The sequence below is a fragment of the Bubalus kerabau genome, chromosome 18 (assembly GCF_029407905.1).
Source record: "Bubalus kerabau isolate K-KA32 ecotype Philippines breed swamp buffalo chromosome 18, PCC_UOA_SB_1v2, whole genome shotgun sequence".
NCBI lineage: Eukaryota > Metazoa > Chordata > Mammalia > Artiodactyla > Bovidae > Bubalus > Bubalus kerabau.
In genome coordinates this window covers 38,742,608-38,762,483 of record NC_073641.1, presented here as the reverse complement: position 1 = coordinate 38,762,483, position 19,876 = coordinate 38,742,608, and the positions used below count along the sequence as shown (strand labels likewise).

The 19,876-nt window shown below is 36.6% G+C and overlaps 1 protein-coding gene across 1 annotated transcript in view; it reads left to right on the top strand.

The window, feature by feature from the left end:
* WDR70 (WD repeat domain 70) overlaps positions 1-19,876 on the top strand; it is a 283,113-nt gene that overhangs the window by 31,382 nt on the left and 231,855 nt on the right. The window contains exon 6 of the mRNA XM_055554926.1: positions 19,206-19,265. Within this exon, the coding sequence (XP_055410901.1) occupies positions 19,206-19,265 (60 nt within the window). The remainder of the gene's footprint in view (positions 1-19,205; positions 19,266-19,876) is intronic.

Genomic DNA, 19,876 nt, shown 5'->3' with positions numbered 1-19,876 from the left:
GTGCTCTCCACTAGGCACAGACTTCTAAAAATTGAGTTATTAATAGCACTAGAATTGAAAGGAAAATTACCAGAGAACATGTTGATGGTTTTACATTAAGCATACTGATTGTGATTAATTTTTTTAATATGCATCTTCCTTCAGTTGCTGGTTAGTAAGTACTTTAGTGTTACTGTTGAAATCAGTGGATTGGAAGTGTTAATGTTGTACATCATAATTTCTTTTGATGACAAGCTTCCTTTTCACTTATTTTTCCTTTGATCCATTTTACTTATCTACAGTGGTAATAAAATTGTCCTTTCAAATAGAATGTGAGTGAAAATGGTATCACACCATTATAGAACTTTGTCAAGCTACACCAACTTTTAAATAATTAGAAGTACATAGTGAGTATTTAAAGGCATGATATCTTCCTTTGAACTGAATAGTGAATAAAAATTCAAGGGAGTCAGGAAAGAGGTGAAAAATGATTTTTAAACCATATCTATTACATGTGCACAATTCTGATTTTTATTTTAAAGGTAAAGAAGGTTGTAACATAATCAAATGGAAACTTTGGGATTATTGAGGATTTTCATTATCCCTGCTATCCTGTTTCCCATTACTACAGAAAACTGAAAGTTACATTTTTATGACTGTAACTAAAGGCTAGATGTAACAGTGACTTTTTAGTTGTGAGCACCTGTTTTCCATGAACTTTCTCTGACTCCCTGGTTGGCACGTTCTGTGGTGAAGAGTCCAAGTTGGGGCCACCACTATGCTTCCCTGACTTCTGGTCTGAGGCTTCTCATCCTTTGGCCTTAGTCATTGCCAACCACCTGTATCAGTCAGTCTCTTTCCCTCATGCATAAGGAAAGGTTGAAGAACTGAAAGTGGAAAAAAAACTCTCTTTTAGTTGTCAGGAATTGATTACTACGAGAAATGAGATGATTGATGTGAACATTTAACATACAGATTGACACATACTAAGTAGTCAAAATTGCTGGATTTTATCATTATTTTCATCATCATTACCAGTGTTTGATTAATAACCAGTTTTAATGTAATTGCAGCTGACTGGAAAGAAAGTTTTTAAAAAACAATATGAGAAAACTTAATAATTTTAATTAACTTCAGAGGAAAATTAGTGTTCTTTAAAACAGAAAGCAGTTTAATTTCACCTGCAAGATTCTGTCAGCAGAGGATGCTAGAAGCTCTATTCCAAAACTTGCATGTGTTCATTACTATTTCCAGACTAATGTGGGAAGGTCTTCATTCTTTAAGATGGGCACTAGAGGGCAATCAAAGCGTTTTGGCTTTTGGCGTGAGTCCCTTTTTTTCAACTCTCCTGTCTAGAGTGGCAGGAAAAAAAAGAATCTTATGAACAGTGCCTTCTAAAACTTGGAACAGGTGAGGTTTAGATTGAGATCAGTTACTTTTTTTTGAAGAATAATGCAGAAGAATTCTTTATTCTTTTGTGTTTTGTGACAGTAATATATTTAAAGCTTGTTTGTTTTTTATCTTTAAGCCTTTAAAATCAGCAACAGATTCCTATATAGAATAAGGCTTACTGGCAGGGATTTTAAGGTTAGCCTGTTTATAATTTAAGCCTGTAAGGTCAAATAAGAGGGATTATTTCTCTGTTCACCAGAGTAATCCAGGCTTTAAAAAGCACATTTCAGATCTTGTCACTTTCCTGCTTTCTTGGTTACTTTCCTGTCAGTAAGCTCTGCAGTTTCTTCCTATCACATGGTTAGGAAATCCTAGTTCTTGCCTTGCTTTCTAAGGCCCTGCATGACTTGGCCTCTGCAAGTCTCTCTGACTTGATCTCCTTCCATTTCTGTCTTACTCACTTTTCTCTACCCACATTGACTTTTCTGCTTTTCTTTGAACAGCTACGCTTATCCATAACCTCATGTTGTTTAGTCGCTAAATTGTGTCTAGCTCTTTTGCAACTCCATGGACTGCAACCTGCCAAGCTCCTGTGTTCATGGTATTTCCCAGGCAAGAATACTAGAGTGGGTTGCCATTTCCTTCTCCAGGGGATCTTCCCAACCCAGGTATAGAACCCAAGTTTCCTGCTTGGTAGGCAAATTCTTTATCACTGAGCCACCATGGAAGCCATATTCACTCAGATATTTTCTATTTTGCCTTTCCTTGAAATAACATTCAGAACTTCACGTGACTCCCTCATTTCCTTTGGATTTTTTTGTTCAAATGTTACCTCTCTGACTACCTTATATAAGTTCTCTACCTCCATTCCACTACTTTATGGTGCTCCATTATCTGACATTTTTGTTTATTGGTTCCTTGTCTTTCTCCTCACAATAATTGAAGTTCCCTGAGGGCAGTAACGTTGTCTCTTTTACTGTCGTATCCCCAGGGGTTTGAGCTGTATGTGGCACCTAATAGATACTCATGGAATATTTGTTGAGTGAATGGCCATCTTTGACTCTGGTTATAGTTACTCTCTTACTCCTAGACTTTTCATGGTATCAAAGCCAAATGATGATCTAGTCACAGTTAACCTTTAGAAACTCAGGAGCAATGTTCTACTCACACATTTCCAGGCTAGTCCTACCACAGTTCCCTTGTCAAAGCTCTGCAGACCTTTTTAAGCTCCCATTTCTAGGTTGGCTTTTGTATCCTCTCAGGTGGCTACCAGGAATGGTCCCTAATATGGGTCCTTTCTGCCTCTAATCAGGGGTTTTTATTTTGTGCACCTGCAATGTGAGTGACTCTGCTGGTATGGACTGTTTATTTTCAGTAATTAGTGTATGATGGGGAAGATGCAGACAATACAAAGCATAATTGAGAGCACTGAGGAAGGCAGAGTACTTTTTAACTGACTGTAGTCTCTTCAATTACAAGTTGGTTTAACATATTAGTATGCATCATTAAATTCTGGTAAACTTCGATCAGTATAATGAGTATATAGTGAATTACAAATCTTGCAGATATAAAATTTCTTAAAGTCCATGGAAGTGGTGTTAAGGATGTCCCTCATTGAAACCCATTGTAATGAATATCTAGTTAAGTTAGACCAGGTCTTAATTGAAAAAGAGAAAATTGACAAGGATAATAAATTATTTGAATATTATGGGATTAGGAGCCTTGGAGAAAGTTCACGAAGGTTTTGAACTTTTTTTTGCAAAAGCAGCCCTCTTAATAATGTTGCCAGAGTTGATCCTATATAGTCTAATGTGCCATTTTATGCTAACTAAATTTTAGTTGGAAAAATTACTCCCTCCTTTCATAAAATAATGCCTGATTCATTTTTGTTGTTTATAAGATTCAGTGTATTCTAAGATTTGATGAAGTTATGACAACTTTTGTTAAAGATTAAATTAACTATCTAAAAATTTAAATTTCTTTTTAAGAAATTTTATATTAAGAAAGGTTTTAATCAAACCTTTTAATGCCCCTCTTTTATGAACATTTAGATATCCCTTTCAATTGACTACTTTTCTTGTAATCATGAAAAAAAGTTATGTTCTTCCTTGTATCCTTTGTTATTTATTATAGCTATATACTTATCTTCTGAATTCACAGAACCCCTGTTCATTTCTCCAAATACTCTGTTGGACATCTCGTCCTTCCTCAAAATGATTTTTTCCCCTTTACCCAAGGATTTTTTCTACTATCAGTACTTTATGTGAAATAATGAAATCTTTTTTTATTCCTCCCCTGACTGTCTCTTATAATGCTGTGACTTTTTCACACTTTATATTTTTGATTAATATAAAATATAGGTTCAGTGTGTTGCATGTTTATACTTTATAGTTCTATTAATACTACTGTAATTAATCCTCCCAAAGTCCTTCACTTGGTATTTATCTATGTGTAATCTTCCTCTTTTTTATCTTTCACTTTCGTTTTTCTTTTTTTTTTCCAATTCCTCATGTGTTCCTGCATATGACTTACCTTTTGGCTCTGTTTCACATATGTTTCATTTTACTGTAAAATTAAGAAATTATTTTCAATAAAACAAATTATTTTCAATGTAATTCCCCCCCTCCCCATTTTAACCTCTCTGTGTTAAAGTAGTTGAGTTATGGTCTTTTTTTTTAATCGATCTCACTTTGTTTTCTTCTGTCTTTCCTACTAGTAAGTATTCTTAAGGACAAGCGTTATGTAATTATATTTTGCACTTCTATAGATGTTAAAGAAGCTATAAAAACAGACATCAGTTTTTCAGATTAGTAGGTATAAACACAGTGTTTGCAAATAAAATACCTCTGTTGATCTTTCACTCCTTTTTACGTGGGTAAAAGTGGAAGCTTTGCATATGTCAATTTTGAAAAAGATTTCTTAGTACTTTTAAAGAATTTTTACAAAATCATTAACATTTACTGAAATTGATTTGTCTTTTAGTAGAATCAGGTACTTGCCTGTTACCAAGATTATAAAGTTTGTACTTGAATACATTTTGTATTTTTAAGTGCCAAATTGATAGAATAGCCTGAAGGTACACATGAAAAAAGCACCAACAGAACTTACTTAAAAGGTGTTCTCCTTTAGACTTTGATCCTTATTTGGAGGGACGTTTTGTTCATATTCTTGGTGCTGAGTGCTGGAAGTGCAGCTAATTGTGAATTTGAAATAACACCAAGACCACCAAGTTGATTTACATAGTCTAACCAGGCAGCTGTTGGGTGGTAATTTTGCCATTTTACCACTGTTCTCTGTTGGAATCAGGGAGTCTTTATTCACTTTTGCATTCCACAAAGCTTTGAAGACTACAGATGGGTTAAATTTTTTTTTTTTTTAATTAAATGAAGGGAGTTAATGGCATAGTCTTAATACTTTTCACTGTCATAAAATGTGTTGCTCAGAACTTCCCTGGTAGCCTGGTGGTTAAGACTCTGCACTTCCACTGCAGGAAGCATGAGTTCAATCCCCAGTCAGGGACATTCTACATGCCAAGCAGTGCAGCCCAAAAAGTGATGCCCCAACAAACCAGGAATTCACTGTTAACTCACAGTTCAGTGTCTGCAGTTCCTTTTGTTTGATTTATGATAACGAGATAAACATATGCTTAAATCTAGAACCCTAAACAGTAGTGCAGTAAGTGGTGGTACTTCCCTTGTGCTGGAAAGTTCTAAGTATTAAAGGTGAAATAACTTGTTTAATCCTCTTACTTCTATTATCCTCTTTTGACAGATGAGGAAACTGAAACTCAGAGGCACTAACTGACCCAAAGCGATAGTAAACAGTGGAGTCAGTTTTCATATCTAGGGGAATCTACCCCTGAACACCTGTACTTAACCATTATGCCTTCCTTTACCACTAGTCGTGGCCTGTTCTGCTTTTCAGGGTCATCCCTTGTCTCCCCTAGACTTGTCTCATGCCCACTTCGTACCAACTAGGAACTGTCTTTTAATATGACTGCTCTTTCATGCATTCCCACATGCTTTTTCTTCTGTGTGGACCCCGGTCAGGACTTTGCAGCTCCATTCTCTTGGTAGTCTGTGTAAGTAGTGACCCTGTGGGTGACATTGTGACAGACCTGTCTCTATCAAGTGAAGAACCATTTAATTTTTTGGTATCCATCTTTTCTCCTTGTGAAAGGAGAGTGTTTTGTCCTTTTAAAAACATTAACTGATGTTTGAATACCTCCTTTTTTGTGCTACTTGTGTGGCACCAGTGTATTCCTTTGTTATTTAAAAAATTTTGTAATAGCTTTATTGAGATGTAATTGATACCCTAAAATGCATAATTTTCAGATACACAATTTAGTGACTTTTAGTATAACCGTAGAGTTGTGCAGCTGTCACCACTATCCAATTCTAAAACATTTTTATCCTTCTGAAAAGTCACCTTGTAGCCTTTGACTTTCACTCCCTATTCTCCCTCCACTAATCTGCTTCCAGCTCTTGGCAGCCACTAATCTGCTTTCTGTCTCAATGGACCTGCCTATTCTGGACATTTCCTATCAATGGAATAATACAATAGGCGGTCTTTGGGACTGATTTCTTTCACTTAACATAAGTTTTCAAGGTTCATCCATGTTACATAGCATATACTTCATTCCTTTTTGTTGCCAAATAATGCTCTTTTATATGGACTTATCACATTAAAAAAAATGCATTCATTAGTTGATGGACATCAGATGTTTATACTTTTTGACTATTATGAATAATATTACTATGAATATTTGTCTAGAAGTAGTTATATGGATGTATGTTTTGGGGTTTTGGGGGATGTGTATCTAGGAGTGGAATTGCTAGGTCATATGATAATTCTGTGTTTAACAGGAACTGCCAAACTGTTTTCCCAAGTGGTTATGCCATTTTACAATCCCATCAGTAGTCTCTGAGGATTCAGTTTCTCTGTATCCTCACCAACACGTAACTGTCTTTTTGGTTATGACCATCCTAGTGGATGTGATGTGGTATCTCACTGTGGTTTTGGTTTATGTTTCCCAGTAGAGTAATGTTGAACACTGTTTCACGTGCTTATCAGCCATTGGTATGTCCTATTTGGAAAAAGATCTCTTCAGATCTTCTGCCTGTTTTATTTGGGTTATTTGTCTATTTTTTTATTAAGTTATAGGGGTTCTTTATGTATTCTGGACACAAATTCCTTCTCAGATATATGTTTTGCAAATATTTTCTTTTGTTCTGTGGGTTGTTCTTTTACCTTCTTTAATGGTATACTTTCAAGTATAATAATTTAAAATTTTGGTGAAGTCTGAGTTTATCTGTTTTTTCTGTTGTTGCTTGTGCTTTTGGTGTCATATCTAAGTGGCCTAACTCAAGGTTGTGAAGATTTACTCCTATGTTTGTTTGTTTGTTTTTTCTGTGAGTTTTATAGTTTTAGTTCGTACATTTAGGTCTTTGGTACATACTGAGTTAATTTTTGTATATGATTTGACATAGGACACTCTTCAATTATTGTACTTGTCACAACTGTGATAAAACAATCATTGTTGTGATAGTTATTCCTTTACAAGTGTGCACCTTCTTTAGTTTCTGAGCTCTCCTTATTAGGGGATTCCTGGCGTTTAGCAGAGTACCTGGCACTTGGGCTTTATTAGGTATTCCTTATAGTAATTCTGTCTGTGGCTTTGAATGTTTTATCTTGAAGGTACAGAGAAAAAATTTTAAGAGTAGATACAGAATATAGATAGTTAATACATATGTCCTCATATTTTAGAAAGGATGGATAAACATACTATAATAAATACAAACCCTGATTGTCTATTGTTTCTCATGATTTCATGTTTATTTTCTTTAAATAGACTGTCATTGCTAAGTAATTTATATCTTTAGTTAGAATGAATATATTTGAGCAGGTACTATATGTCAGACACTGTGCTAAGTACTGAAGATGCAAATAAAATAAGGCTTATTTAGCACCTGTCATCAAAGATTTTACATACTAGAAAAGAGATGGAAAGTAAACAGTCTGCTTCTCTTCTTTAACTGGAAATGCCCAAGAGCAGTTTAAAATATTTTGTTGTAGTAGTGTTATGGAAAGTAGGAAGAAGTATTAATAATGTGTCTGTTCCATATTTGATGGGATGAATAGGGTGTATAATTGCTAGTGCAAGAATTATAGAATGAATATGAGAACCTATATAGATTGGCTTTTTGGATGTCTTTAATTTTCACTACCTTTTACGGTTGTATGCAGAGTTACATTAAATCAGATATGGTATCTGTTCTGTAGTGCTGGGTTTGGTGTGCTGCGATTCATGGGGTCGCAAAGAGTTGGACATGACTGAGCGACTGATCTGATCTGATCTGATCTGATGTAGAGAAGGATTAAGATATATTTTTTTCTCAGTACCAGGTAAATTTGATGAAAATTTATTATGTCTCAAGTTTCTCTTATTTTCCTAAGTAAATTAATTCTCACTAATTTGACTGATACCTTGATAATTTTTGTAGTTAAAATTAGTACCATCTGTGTATCTTTAACTAAATATAAAAAGATTGCCTAAGTCATAACTCAATTATTATAAAAGACAGTTATGAAATCTTAAATGTAACTCATACTATTACAGTATATAACCCATGCTGAACTAATTTTGCTCTTTCTGTCTCATGGCATTTTATACCTGGTCTCAAATGATTTCTCAAATATGTATTTTTAGAATAGAACCTTTATGGCCCCAGGCTTGTACTAATGTCTTTCTTATAATGGGCTTGCAGTTGTAGTGTTTTGGCATATTAACTCTTTTCGTCATTGTACTCTGTGACGCTCACAGGGCGAGTATTACTACAGAGGAGGCAGTATGTCATAATGATTATATGCACAGACTTGGGGACCAGACTTCTAAGTTCAAATTTCCACTTAATCACTTACCACTTATGTGACCTTGGACAAACTATTTAACCTCTCTTTGCCTCAGTTTCCTCATCTTTCAAATGAGGTGAAAATAGGACCAAAGTTGTTGCTGAGATTAAATGACTTTGTATATATGTGGTGCCTTGAGCAGTGCTTGGTCATAGTATGCATGTATGTGCTCACTGTTACTATTATTATTTATATCCAGTAGATGGTTAAGGAAATAGAGGCTCTATGAAGGAGGTATTTTTTTCTTACCACTAATTACCACTAATAAGTAGCAGAAACCAGATTCCTATCCTGTTTTTGCCTTGACTCTTTAAAGCAATAGGATTTTTATTATTAAGTAACTGTTGAATGAATGTTTGCATGAATTGCAGGGAAAAAATCCTATGTTACCTGCAGTTTGGAAGATTGAATTATAGAGTTGGAGTTTTGCTAAATTGAAAGTTAAATTTGACTTCTAAGATTTTCCAATCAAAGAGAAAGATAAATGCTATATGATATCACTTCTGTGTGGAACCTAAAAAATAAAACAAATGAGTGGATATGCAAAAGAGAAACAGACTCAGAGATATAGAAAATAAACTTGTGGTACCAAAGGACAGAGAGAAAAGGGGCATGGCAAACAAGAGGTATTAGATTAACAAATACAAACTCTATATATAAAATAAACAAGATTATACTGTATAGCAGAGAGAATTATACCTATTATCTTGTAATAACCTATAATGGAGTATAATCTATAGAAATATTAAATTGCTATGTGTGTGCTCAGTTGCTCAGTCATGTCCTATTTTTTGTGACCCCATGGATGGTAGCCATCCAGGCTTCTCTGTCCATGGAATTCTTCAGGCAAGAATCCTGGAGTGGGTAGCCATTCCCTTCTCCAGGGGACCTTCCCGACTCAGGGATCAAACTTGGGTCTCCTGCTTTGCAGGTGGATTCTTTACCATCTGAGCCACCAGGGAGGCCCCAGGTATTGGCATTATTGAGCCACAAATCACGGGATGCCTGGGAAATCCTATGAACAGAGGAGCCTGGGGTGCTACAGTCCATGGGGTTACAAAGGGTTTGTACGACTTTGCAACTGAGCACATACACATGGTGAGAACATTTAAGCTCTACTCTTTTAGCAAGTTTCAAGTATACAACACAGTGTTATTAACTGTAGTTACCATGCGGAAAATTTGATTCTCAGAAGTCATTTATCTTATAACTAAAAAGTTTATACCCTTTGACCAGAAACTTCTTTAAAAACGTTAGTTTTTCTAAATTTAACCTGCAGTAACGTTCTAGTAATAAAGAAAATTACTAAAACAAACTATGTGATGCTATGACAAGTTACAGTTGTGACTAATGGTATTAGAGAGACATTGAAGGTTCTCTGTTTACCCTCAATATTTTCCAGCATCGAGGAGGGAGGAGGGTTCAGGGTGGGACACACATGTATACCTGTGGCGGATTCATTTTGATATTTGGCAAAACTAATACAATTATGTAAAGTTTAAAAATAAAATAAAAAAAAAGAATAAAAAAAAATATATTTCCCAGCATCAGGGTCCTTTCCAGTGAGTCGGCTCTTTGCATCAGGTGGCCAAATTATTGGAGCTTCAGCTTCAGCATCAGTCCTTCCAATGAATATTGAGGACTAATTTCCTTTAGGATTGACTGGTTTGATCTCCTTGCAGTCCAAGGGACTCTCAAGAGTCTTCTCCAGCACCACATTTCAAAAGCATCAGTTCCTTGGCACTCAGCCTTCTTTATGGTCCAACTCTCACATCCACACATGACTACTGGAAAAACCATAGCTTTGACTATACAGACCTTTGTTGGCAGAGTGATGTGTGTGCTTTTTAATACACTGTCTAGGTTTGTCATAACTTTTCTTCCAAGGAACAAGTGTCTTTTAATTTCATGGCTGCAGTCACCATCCACATAAGAGCTGAAATATTCATAAAATTTTAGAGTGTTAGGAAATGATAGAGTATATGTTCATGGTAGCTTTGAAAATAAATGTTATTTGATATAAATTCTGTTGGCTAATTACCTGCCATTTTTGTATGATAAATAAACATAGAGTATTTGTCATCTTTGTGTTTATTGCTAATATCATATTTTTTTTAATGTGACTTCTGATAAAAGATAAGAATGAACTATCCTTTTTAAGTTTCTCAGCCCTACAAGTACAAAGAGTTATTTAACAATGTACTTTTAAGTCATGTTACTAAGGAATGTTCTCTAAGATTGCAGCTTGCAATAGGGCATAGATGGTTTGAAGGTAATTTAGAAGTGGTTTGGGAATACTGCTAATTGAAGGATTGGAACCAGCTGTGAGATTTAGATAGGAAATTGTCTTTCCTTCCTGCAGTATTTTAAACATGTAACTTTACATTTTTGAAGGAAGATTGTAAATATTTGATAAATGATTCATTTTGAAGCTTACCTAGCATTTGTTAGCATATTGAGAAGTATTCTGGCTTAATAGTATGCATCATTTAATCTTTTTTGGTTTGTTTATGTGTGTTGTATCTAGTATATGGTTTTTTTTTTAAGTTTTGGTAAATTGCACATAATATAAAATTTGCAGTCTTAATCATTTTTAGATGTACAGCTCAGTAGTGTTACGTTGTTGTGCAGTCAATCTGCAGAACTTTTTCATTTTTGCAAAACAATCTCTAAGCCCATTAAATGACAACTGTCTGTTTCCATCTCTCCCCCAACCCTGGCAACCACTGTTCTTTCCGTTTTTATTAATTTGACTACTCTAGATACCTCAGATAAGTGCAGTTATACAGTGTTTCTCTTTTCCTGAGTTGCTTATTTCACTTAGCATAGTGTCCTCCAGGTTCATCCATGTTGTACCACATTTATATATATATATATATATATATATATATGTATGTATTTTTGTTATTCGGAGAAGGCAATGGTACCCCACTCCAGTACTCTTGCCTGGAAAATCCCATGGATGGAGGAGCCTGGTGGGCTGCAGTCCATGGGGTTGCTGGAGTCAGACACAACTGAGCGACTTCACTTTCACTTTTCACTTTCATGCACTGGAGAAGGAAATGGCAACCCACTCCAGTGTTCTTGCCTGGAGAATCCCAGGGACGGAGGAGCCTGGTGAGCTGCCGTCTATGGGGTCGCACAGGGTCGGACACGACTGAAGCGACTTAGCAGCAGCAGCATAAAAATATGTCATGAAATACGAAAAATGTGAAAATAGAAAATATAAAAATACGAAATTCCTTCATAGCAAAAACACACATTGTATTTTTGTTATTCCTTCATTTACAGATGGAAATTTGAGCTGCTCCCACCCTTTGACTATTGTGAATAAAGCTGCTTGGAACATACATGTACAAATGCTGCTTTTCAATTATTTTGTGTATATATGCTGACGGAATAGCTGAATCGTATGGGAGTTCTTATTTAAATTGTTTGAGGAACTACTGTGCTGTTTTCCATAGCAACTGCACCATTTCCCTCCAGTAATGTATGTGTTCCAATTTCTGTCCATCCTTGCTAACACTTATGTAGTTTTTCTTTCTTTTTCCTCGTTAAATATTAGTATTGCATTGAGTGTGAAGTGGTGTCTCATTGTGGTTTTGATTTGGATTTCTCTAAGGATTAATCTGTTCTCATCACTTCATGGGAAATAGATGGGAAAACAGTGGAAACAGTGTCAGACTTTATTTTTGGGGGCTCCAAAATCACTGCAGATGGTGATTGCAGCCATGAAATTAAAAGATGCTTTCTCCTTGGAAGGAAAGTTATGACCAACCTAGATAGCATATTGAAAAGCAGAGACATTACTTTGCCAACAAAGGTCTGTCTAGTCAAGGCCATGGTTTTTCCTGTGGTCATGTATGGATGTGAGAGTTGGACTCTGAAGAAAGCTGAGTGCTGAAGAATTGATGCTTTTGAACGGTGGTGTTAGAGAAGACTCTTGCGAGTCCCTTGGACTGCGAGGAGATCCAACCAGTCCATCCTAAAGGAGACCAGTCCTGGGTGCTCACTGGATGCTGAGGCTGAAACTCCAATACTTTGGCCACCTCATGAGAAGAGTTGACTCATTGGAAAAGACCCTGATGCTGGGAGGGATTAGGGGCAGGAGGAGAAGGGGGTGACAGAGGATGAGATAGCTGGATGGCATCACTGACTCGATGCACATGAGTTTGGGTGAACTCTGGGAGTTGGTGATGGACAGAGAGGCCTGGCGTGCTGCGATTCATGGGGTCGCAGGGAGTTCAGACACGACTGAGCGACTGAACTGAACTGAACTGAAGGATTAATGATATTGAGTATCTTCTCATATGCTTGTTGGTCCTCTGTGTATCTTCTTTGGAAAAAATAACTATTCAACTCCTTTGCCGTATTTTAAAATGGGTTTTTTTGTTGTTGTTTTTGAGTTGTAGAAGTTTTTAATTTATTCTAAATATTAATACCATATCAGATATATGTATTGCAAATGTTTTCTCCCATTCTGTATGTTGCCTTCTCACTGTGTTAACTGTCTCTTTTGATGCCTTGGTGATTTTTTTTGAAATCTCAAATCTTGTTACATTACGTGTCTCAGAGCTTAAATTTCAGATTCTTGGCATTGTATACAGTTTGGCTCATAACTGACTCTCTGGGCTAACTAACTCTCTGGGTTAACAGTAACCAGCACACATACACATCCTTTCCCTTTTTCTTGCCTGGAAATTTAAACTCCAGCCAGGCAAAACTATTTGCAGTTGAGAAAGTGTCAAGAGTCATCTTATTCTATCCTAGATGTCCTCCGCTTTTACCTAGGGAACTTCTGTTTTTCCAAAGGCGTCTCAAACGCCTTTCATCTCTTTCATGAAACCTTTTCTAATCACTCTCTACTTTCCTAGGCACATGGAATTCCTAGGCGTAATGCAATTGAGTGCTGAACCCTGTATCCTTCTGCCATAGCCTCTGAAAGATTTTAGTTTGCTTATTTGTTTACCTATTTGTTTTATTTTGCTAGACTGACAGTTCTTTGTGAGCAAAGTCTTTGTTATTGGTCTTTTTATCTTTAACTTAGTTCCTGGTATGTTGTATATGATTAAACACTCAATAAATGTTGTTAAGTGAATGTGTGATTAGTAAGTGAATGAGTAAATGAATTAATTCTAAGAGTTACAACAGAATGGACTCTAACTGGACTCTGGTTGCTTGTGATAATCCAAGCTAGGTTTCAACAGTACATGAAACTGGAACTTCCAGATGTATAAGCTGGATTTAGGAAAAGCAGAATAACCAGAGATCAAATTGCCAACATCCTTTGGATCATAGAAAAAGCAAGAGAATTCCAGAAAAATGTCTACTTCTGCTTCATTGACTACACTAAAGCCTTTGACTATGTGGATCACAACAAACTGGAAAATTCTTCAAGAGATGGGAATACCAGACCACCTTACCTGCCCCCTGTGAATCCTGTTTGCAGGTCAAGAAGCAACAGTTAGAACTGAACATGGAATAATGGACTGGCTGCAAATTGGGAAAGGAGTATGTCAAGGCTGTATATTGTCACCCTGCTTATTTAACTTATATGCAGAGTACCTCATGTGAAATGTTGGACTGGATAAAGCACAAGCTGGAATCAAGGTTACAGGGAGAAATAACAATAACCTCAGATATGCAGATGACACCACCCTTATAGGAGAAAGCGAAGAAGAACTAAAGAGCTTCTTGATCAAAGTGAAAGAAGAGAGTGAAAAAACTAGCTTAAAACTCTTAACATTCAAAAAACTAATATCATGGCATCTGGTCCCATCACTTCATGGCAAATAGATGGGGCAACAATGGAAATAGTGACAGACTTTATGTTCCTGGACTTCAAAATCACTATGGACAGTGGCTGCAGCCATGAAATTAAAAGATGCTTGTTCTTTGGAAGAAAAGCTATGACCAACCTAGACAATGTATTAAAAAGTAGAGACATCACTTTTCTGACAAAGGTCTCTACAATGAAAATTATAGTTTTTCATGTAAGGATGTAGTCGTGTTTGGATGTGAGAGTTGGACCATAAAGAAAGCTGAGCACTGAAGAATTGTAGCATTCAAATTGGGGTGTTGGAGAAGACTCTTGGAAGTCCCTTGCACTTCAAAGAGAGCCAACCAGTCAATCCTAAAGGAAATCAGTCCTGAATATTCGCTGGAACGATGGGTACTGAAGCTGAAGCTGCAATACTTTGGCCACCTGATAATAAGAACTGGGAAAGACCCTGATGCTGGGAAAAATTGCAGGCAGGAGGAGGAGGGGACAACAGATGATGAGATGGTTGGATGGCATTACTGACCCAATGGACATGAATTGGAGCAAGCTCCGGGAGTTGGTGAAGGACAGGAAATCCTGGCATGCTGCATTTCATGGGGTCACAAAGAGTCAGACACGACTGAATGACTAAACAGCGAACAACAACAATGGTACTACGCTGGTAACTATTTCCAGAGTGGTTTCTGGGAGAAAGTAGCACTCATTTTCAAGCTCCTTTATGAAAATCTCCATTTTCTACCACAACTACTAGCTACTTTGTGGTAGACATTTATTACTAAGTAGACTTTTACTCCTTGGAAGGAAAGTTATGACCTGCCTAGATAGCATATTCAGAAGCAGAGACATTACTTTGCCAACAAAGGTCCGTCTAGTCAAGGCTATGGTTTTTCCAGTGGTCATGTATGGATGTGAGAGTTGGACTGTGAAGAAAGTTGAGTGCTGAAGAATTGATGCTTTTGCACTGTGGTGTTGGAGAAGACTCTTGAGAGTCCCTTGCACTGCAAGGAGATCCCACCAGTCCATTCCGAAGGAGATCAGCCCTGGGATTTTTTTGGAAGGACTGATGCTAAAGCTGAAACTCCAATACTTTGACCATCTCATGCGAAGAGTTGACTCATTGGAAAAGACTCTGATGCTGGGAGGGATCGGGGGCAAGAGGAGAAGGGGACGACAGAGGATGAGATGGCTGGATGGCATCACCGACTTGATGGACTGGGCTGCTGTCTATGGGGTTGCACAGAGTCGGACACGACTGAAGTGACTTAGCAGAAGTAGCATAAGGGAATTAAGGAATGATGCTACTGAAACTCCAGTACTTTGGCCACCTCATGTGAAGAGTTGACCCATTGGAAAAGACTCTGATGCTGGGAGGGATCGGGGGCAAGAGGAGAAGGGGACGACAGAGGATGAGATGGCTGGATGGCATCACCGACTTGATGGACATGAGTGTGGGTGAACTCCGGGAGGTGGTGATGGACAGGGAGGCCTGGCGTGCAATTCATGGGGTCCCAAAGAGTCGGACATGACTGAGCGACTGAACTGAACTGAGACTTTTTTATTTTGGCTCAAAGTACTATATATATCTAACTTTTAAAATTTATGACAAATTTATTCCAGAAAGGTTATTAATGATTTTCAGTTCTTTTGAAAACACTGTAAGGATGTATGTACATCAGATGGAATTGCTCATGTTACTCCAGATATGTTTGCTATCATTGTTCTTATTGAGGTAAACAAAAGAGCCTGGGAAATAATCCTTTGGTTGGCATTTAAAATCAAACGAAAACAGAAACTGGTATCTTTTCCCATCTTCCATTAAGACTGTAGCTCTTGTTATGAATTTTGGCAGTAAATGACTTCATTGAGGTCTTGTAGTTTATGAGGTCCTCTGGCAGGCAAATCTTGAAAATGTTTTACTGTTATAGCAAATTTCACACTAAGCCATATTTCAAAAAGTCATTAGTAAAAGTTCTGGACAAAGAACAGTCACCATCAAATGATATGCTACCAAAAGATGGATTGCTACTATTTTAGATGATTTAGTTGTGCCAATTATATGGGCTTTTTGTGAGTTATGCCCTACATGATTTCCAGTAAAACTTTGATTTTAAATGTAAGCAATATTTATTTAAATATTTAATTTACTCCTAATGTAAATACTAAGTTGTTCTGTGTTCTTGCAAGTTTTTTCTTTAAATGTCAAAAATTGTCTATATATAGGCACATTCTGCATTGAACTCAGTGAAATAATTTTCATCCTTCCTTTTGGTGACAGTGTTTCTCTTTCCTGAGTGATAAAATAGTCATTGGTTATGAAATGATAGTAATAGATTCTTCTCTAAGTAAAACAATTAAACTGTTCTCCTGTTTCTTGTAAGAGTACTTAGCACCTTTACATGAGTTTTTATTACTTACAAATATTGTCAACTGCAAAGGAAGCAGTGGTTTACATAATTAATATAGAGGTAGTCCAGAATTCATTTGTTCAACTTTTAAATTATTTTGAAAATTGTGTTGGAATATTGGTATACCTGAGATTGGTGTGTGTAAGACTTTCTAAGAGATCGTGAACCATTCTGTAATATCTTTGTCTTGAAATAAACTGCAAGCTCTCCTGCAGTTCCTTGGGTTACTGTGAGGTCAGTGTTTTTGTGCAGTGCCTCTGGGTTCCTGATGTTCTTTACTGATCTGTGGTGCTAATGAACTATAGCCACTTTCAGAGGCAAACAAGTCTAAAACAAAACCACCTTTATTTCTCTATACTTGCAACTTTATATGTGCTTTTTTAGCCTGGGACAGGATCATTTGGTCTTCAAAGGTTTTTACTTTTGGAAAATTGCCAGTTATCTTTGACTGTCACTCAGCAGACTCACCTGATGGATAGCACCTACCTGCTCTTCTTTATAGACATAAACACTAATGTTTGAGGTAAATTAAAGATTATCTAATGTGATTTACAAGGTAAACAGTGTTAACAGCCATTAATTCACTCTACAAACTTTTGTGTGCCTGCAATATACCAGGTGTTTTATAGATTAGGGACCTAGAGACAATATGTGTATGTGTGTGTACTCACAGTCTTTGAGAAGTATCTGTTTTGCAGTTTGGTTAGGGAATGGTGTGGAGACAGACAGGTCAAAAACTACGATGTTTTATGATAGGTTCTGTGGGGCTTCCCCGGTGGCTCAGTGGGTACAGAATCCACCTGCAATGCAGGAGATGCACCCAGACATGGGTTTGATCCCTGGATTGGGAAGATCCCTGGGAAGAGAGTATGGCAACCCACTCCTGTATTCTTGCCTGGAGAATCCCATAGACAGAGGAGCCTGGTGGGCTACAGTCCATGGGGTCACAAAGAGTCGGACATGACTGAAGCAATTGAGCATGCACACACGAGACAAGGTGAAGTTGTTATGGGAGTATGGTATTCTTGCCTGGAGAATCCCCATGGACAGAGGAGCCTGGCAGGCTACAGTCCATGAGGTAGCAAAGAGTTGGACATGATTGACTGACTAAGCATAGCACAGCACAGAAGGGAGTAGGTCACATCTGAATTGAGTCTTAAAGGGTGAGTAGAAATTAGACAAATAAAGAGGAGGCGAAGCCTAGAAATAAACTAATATGACCAGAGAGACAGACAGGAGCTATGCCTTAGGATAAATGGTGGCTGTCACTTATTTAGCACCTACTTTGTGCCAGACTCTGTATTATGACCTTTACAACACTTAATTCACAAAAACCTACGGGACAGATGTTGTTATCCTCTTTGCAAATAAGGAAACTGAAAGTCATTACTCTTCTGAGGTTATGACAGGGTTAATGAGTATCAGAGCTTGATTTTAAAACCCTAGATTTTCTGGCTTTTTGTCAAGGCTGATTCCTCCCAAGAAGGAGCATTTTTCAAGGTGGAGGAAATAGTTACGAAGTTATCATACTGATGAAAGGTCAGATGTGCCGGTTAAGGTCTGTGAAGTGTCCTGGAGCATTAATAATATTTATTCATTCAAGAAATACTTACTAAGAGTCCCTTAAGTGCTAAAAACTCTACTAGACATTAGGAATTAAATGACAAATGCTTAAATGGTAGAAGCAGAAGGTGAAAGAAAGTAGAGGCACTGAGTGTAAATGTAGTGTGAGGAAAGAAAAGATAATGATACAGCAGTAAACATAGGGGGAAGTTAGTGTGTGTGTGCTTTAGTATGGGAAGTACTTTCATTGTTCATATGCTGAGAAGAGAGAGCCATAGTAGGGGAAAGATTTAAGATAAACTAGAATGAACTGGTGATTGATTCGTTCATCAGTGATCCTGAAGAAGGAGGGAAGTCAGAAACCAAAGTCTGTAGATTGCACATGTTTAATTAAGTAGATTGCAAGATAATCCTAGCATGAAATTGTAATGACTGTATAATTTTAGTATAGTAACCCTACACTTGGATAATGGAGACTTGATTAAACTATGAAACGTCTTACGTAAATGATCGCTGTGACCTCTTATGTCTGGTTTATGCATAAATCCATTGTCTCTGTCCCTCCATTGTTCTGTCCATACCCTTTTTAACATAGCATGCAGAGTTATTGGTGTTTCCCTCTTGGGAGGGGAGATGAGTAGAGGCTGTGTCTAATGCTACTTAGCATCTAGTATAATCCCACTTTAATAAAGGCTTTTTGAATTGATCAATCACTGAATTCCGTATTTGTCCCATTTGAATATTAGCTTTTTGTTTTTTAATCTTTTATGGGTTAAAAGGTATATATCCTGTGCAAATTCTAAGACAAATGTGTTGTCTATTAGAAGTTAAGTGCATAAATACTTTAAGGTATGCCCAAGTACCAATGAAAAGAGGACTTTAAGAATTTTCCGTATGGAGAGGATCTTAAAGTTTCATACAACCTAAAGAATTTTTTAGGTTTAGCTTTTTAGAGATATAAGATAAATTTATTATCAGCTCAGAGTGACCAATTATAATCTATCTAGAAGTTCAGAAATGATATACTCACACTTTTTATTTCCAATTTTTTAAAGTTTTGTGTTAAAAAGCCAGTGATGCAATTTTTAAAAATTAAATTTCCTGTGAATGTATGTAGTTCCTCTCAAATATGGTATATTACTTTTTAATGTCATGGAATTTTCTTTTTTCAGAATCCTGTCCGAAAGATCCCTGACTCACATGAAATAACACTAAAGCATGGCACTAAGACAGTAAGTTTTAAAAATTTAATTATTTTCCCTCAATAACAGGGCTCTTATGGAAAAGTGAACTAATATGATATACTTATACAATCAACTGATATCACAAAGAAATTGTGATAGACATTTCCTTAATGATGGACATTAAGGAAAACAGATTACCTTTCTGTTCAGTCAAAATAGCCATTGCATTTCATTTAAAATAGGAACACTTATTCATTAAGGAAATTGTTATTGTTATTGTTAAGGAAATTGTCATGGTTATTGTTGGCTTTAAACCCTCTTTCTTCAATATAGGAACACTGTAAATGAAAGAAAGAAATGAAACTCAAATACTTTTTTTTATTATAGTGTGGGAAAATTTCTCATTACCATTAACTTCATTTCTGTATCAGTAAGAGGCCTGAGTTCATTTTTTAGGTGGAAGTTGAGATAAGAAATGAACATAAGCTTAGTATGACTCTAAAGATTACATTCCTTAGATTCATGGATTATATTTTATAATTGTCACATTTATTTATGTTATTTAAAAATTCAGTCCAGTTCAGTCGCTCAGTCGTGTCTGACTCTTTGCGACACCATGAACTGCAGCATGCCAAGCCTCCCTATCACCAACTCCCAGA